The 3697-nt window shown below is 31.5% G+C and overlaps 1 protein-coding gene across 1 annotated transcript in view; it reads right to left on the bottom strand.

The window, feature by feature from the left end:
- PIK3CA (phosphatidylinositol-4,5-bisphosphate 3-kinase, catalytic subunit alpha) overlaps positions 1–2061 on the bottom strand; it is a 36443-nt gene extending 34382 nt beyond the window's left edge. The window contains 2 exon segments of the mRNA XM_012639323.1: positions 944–1153; positions 1709–2061. Of these exon segments, the coding sequence (XP_012494777.1) occupies positions 944–1153; positions 1709–2060 (562 nt within the window). The 5' untranslated portion in view covers position 2061.
- Positions 2062–3697: the final 1636 nt, after the last annotated feature.

The raw sequence follows: 3697 nt of genomic DNA on the forward strand, positions 1-3697 counted from the left end.
TGTATTTTCTAGTTTTCTCCTTTTAAGATCAATTAAGCCAGAGGACCCAAAAATAAAAAAAAAAGAGAGAGAGAAAATGGAAAGATTAAAACTATGTTAGAGTGGTCTGGGTGCTCACAGTACAATTCTTTCAACTTTTCTGTATGTTGGAAAATTTTCATAAAAATTTGGGGGAAAAGTGAAGACCATTTCACCTAAAAAGTATGCTGGAACAGAAAAGAGTTTTGAATAAAGATTTTACACTGCACTAGTTTGAAAAATATGGGTGAAATAGCAATATGAATGTCTTAACTCTTTCTACTGACAGAATTTTATATGTAATAGTGTATGCGAGTTGATCTATTATTTCAAATTGGAACCTTCACCTTGTTATCTTGAAAGGTATAGATATTTATCTGATATAATATTTATTTCCAAAACAATATAGTTTATGTATTTTCATATATACTTAACTCTAGAAATCGATACAGTAAATGTCAAAATTCTATCTATATATTATCGCTCATGATAAATTACTGCATTTAACATTTAAGAAAATTATTTTTTCTATTTTTTTCTGCATATATATATAACAAGAATGTGTAAAGTTCTCACAAAATTTCATAAAATGTTTCTGTTTACACTTGTTTTTATTTATAAAAAGGTAATCAGCTCTAATTCTGTTAGTATCCTAAAAAATAGTGAAATTTAAGTTCTTCAGTTTTATTGAGGTAGACAATTTATGAAGAAATCAGCACCATATGCACACAATTCAATTCACTGAATCAATAAATATTTATTGCATACAAGTTGTAAACTTGGCACTCAACTATATCTTGTCTGTAAGTAGTCCCTGCCTTCAAGAAACTTATTATCTAGCTGGAAAAAAAAGACAATACAAAAATATAGGAATGGGTAGAAAGTTTTCACTATAGCAATGACTATAGATTGACAATTTTCTTACCTTTATCTAATTTATTATATATGTGCTTTGGCAGTTCTGGTGAAGATTCTACATTTGGGGGATAAACATACATTGCCCTACTATGAGGTGAATTGAGATCCCTAAGATCCACAGCTTCTTTACAAACATTCAGAATATTTCTTCGGAAGTCTTGTACTTCTGGATCTTTAACCATATCAAATTCACACACTGGCATGCCAATAGCAAAACCTTTAAAAAATTATATAAAAAATATAACATTCTATTAAATACATAATATGAACATGTTTCTTACAAACAGGAAACAGGAAACTTTGTAGATGTGGAAGATCACAATGGAGTAAAAAATTTCTCTGGGTTAAAAAAAATTTTCGATGAATACACATATATTAAGAGCTGATGAGGTCCCAAATAATTTTAACATATAAAAGATAATATAATCAGCAGTTTAGAGCAAAGGCAGCAAACATCCGTATCAATTATTTTTAAAAGAATAATAAAACAAAACTGGAATGTAACAAATCTAATTTGTCTCACAAATGAAATGTCACAAATGGTATTTTTTAAAGAAAACCTTATAGAATAGTATCAAGGTGTTAAAAACAGCTCCATGGCTTGGTAGTCAAAAATATTTCAGATTTATACTGATTTATATTTAGAAAGGTATTAAGATTACAAAGGTACTGGTTCAGGCAGAAATATTTTAGTAATAAGAAGATAAGCTTCATAGTTATTTGCATTTTAGAATAGGATGACAATGCCATTTAGCTGAAAGTTATATCATACCAATTTCTCGATTGAGGATCTTTTCTTCACGGTTGCCTACTGGTTCAATTACTTTTAAAAAGGGTTGAAAAAGCCGAAGGTCACAAAGTCGTCTTGTTTCATCGAAAAATTCTTCCCTTTCTGCTTCTTGGGTAACACTTACGAAAATGTAAGAAGATTCATCTTGAAGAAGTTGATGGAGAGGGTATTTTCTTGCTTCTTTAAACAGTTCATGCTTTATAGTTATTAAAGTAGCCTCACGGAGGCATTCTAAAGTCACTATCATTCCATTTGGTAGTAAACATTCTACTAGGATTCTTGGGGGCATCAAGTGGATGCCCCACAGTTCACCTGATGATGGTCGTGGAGGCATTGTTCTGATCCTTTACAAGTTTTACATATAAAACTACTTCAAGGAATTAGATGTATGTCTGTCCCAAAGCAGAAACCTACCAAAGAAAGGAAACATCTGTTAAAAGACAAACAACTATAGAATATGCTTACGGCATTGCTAAATGTAAAAAATCATTTTTTGTAGTTTGAATTGATTAGGATAAGTAATAATTATTCATCTTAAATATTTTAATTGAGACTACTGTTTTGAGGTTGTAAAGAATTGATTTCAGCAGATTGCAAAGACTACTTATATTTAATTAAATTTAATAAAGTCATTTTAAAAACATTATATTTGAGTGGATTTTCTAAGTTGGTTCTCATCAAGACAGAGCTGAGGCTATGGGAAGAATGAAAAGTTGTAATTCAAACCAAAATTCCCATCACATATCATCTTTATCATTCTCTTCTATCTTATGAAGCAAAAGAATTGGGCCAGAATCTTTTAGATTATGAGTCTGTTGCTCTTATTTGAAAGATAAATAAAGCTTAGAGAAATCAAATCCTTTTGCTTTTATACCCTCTATCCCCAACCTGCAATAATGAGAAATTACATGGTTTAGTTGTTCTCTCTTAAATCAATTTTTGAAATTCTGGGGTATTGATTCTTGTCTAAGTGGTATCTTAGACCATTCTGTTCTTAAAGTCTGATTTAGGTATATATTCACAATAATATAAAGTGTTATCAATGCATTTTCCTTGAAGTATGATGATGAATTTGCAGTGATCCATCCACTTTCTCAAATAACCCAGTCCTAATACTTCTGATTGAAATTATCTACACACAAATAGGATCCACAACTCTGTCAGGACAATGCCCCAAACACTTGTGTTAAGAACTTGTAATATTTTAAGAACTATTAAGTGCTATTATGATTTGAAGGTCCTTAAATTTTTAGACTTCAACAATCTTGGTTATTCTTTTATAAGATAATATCAAAACCCATGAAACACAAGTTTATTCCTTATTGTTTGTGTTTATATTTTCTTTTATTTGGTAAGCTAAACTATAAGAGCATAACAAAAAGTAAAGTGAGAGATACCAAGAGATTCCAAATAAAAAAGAAAGTTAAGCTACAGAAATGAATCAAATAGGGCCAGAAAACCTACTACATATGATTACTCTGTCAGGTTGAGGTGGGAAGGTGTCCCACAGAAGGTAACTTATAAACTGAATCCTTTAAAGATAAACAGGAATTGAACAAACAAAAAGAGAAGGAGGTGAGGAGCATGATACATCTAATCCAGAAACCTGGCATCCCTGACTCCTCTTTTTATCTCACACCTATTGACATCTAACCCATCAACAAATTTCATTACTTCTGTCCTTATTCTGTCTATATTCCTTCACTGCCCTCTCAGTACCTTGGGTCAGGCCACCACTAATTCTTGCATAGACCACTGCGAAGGCCTAAATGGTCTCTTTGCATCTTGTTTGCCCCCTATAATCCATCTTCCACCTCACAGCCAGTGTGACCTAAAGAGAATAAGGCCTAATTTGACCAGACATTTCTGTCATACCAATTCTCAGCTGCAAACAAATGACTATGGTATGCTTCAAAGTTCTAACATATGAAAAGAGGTGAGAAGTAGGAATAACAGAAATTTACAGCCTTC

Source organism: Propithecus coquereli, unplaced genomic scaffold, assembly GCF_000956105.1.
Source record: "Propithecus coquereli isolate 6110/MARCELLA unplaced genomic scaffold, Pcoq_1.0 Scaffold14, whole genome shotgun sequence".
In the NCBI taxonomy this organism is placed as follows: Eukaryota; Metazoa; Chordata; class Mammalia; order Primates; family Indriidae; genus Propithecus; species Propithecus coquereli.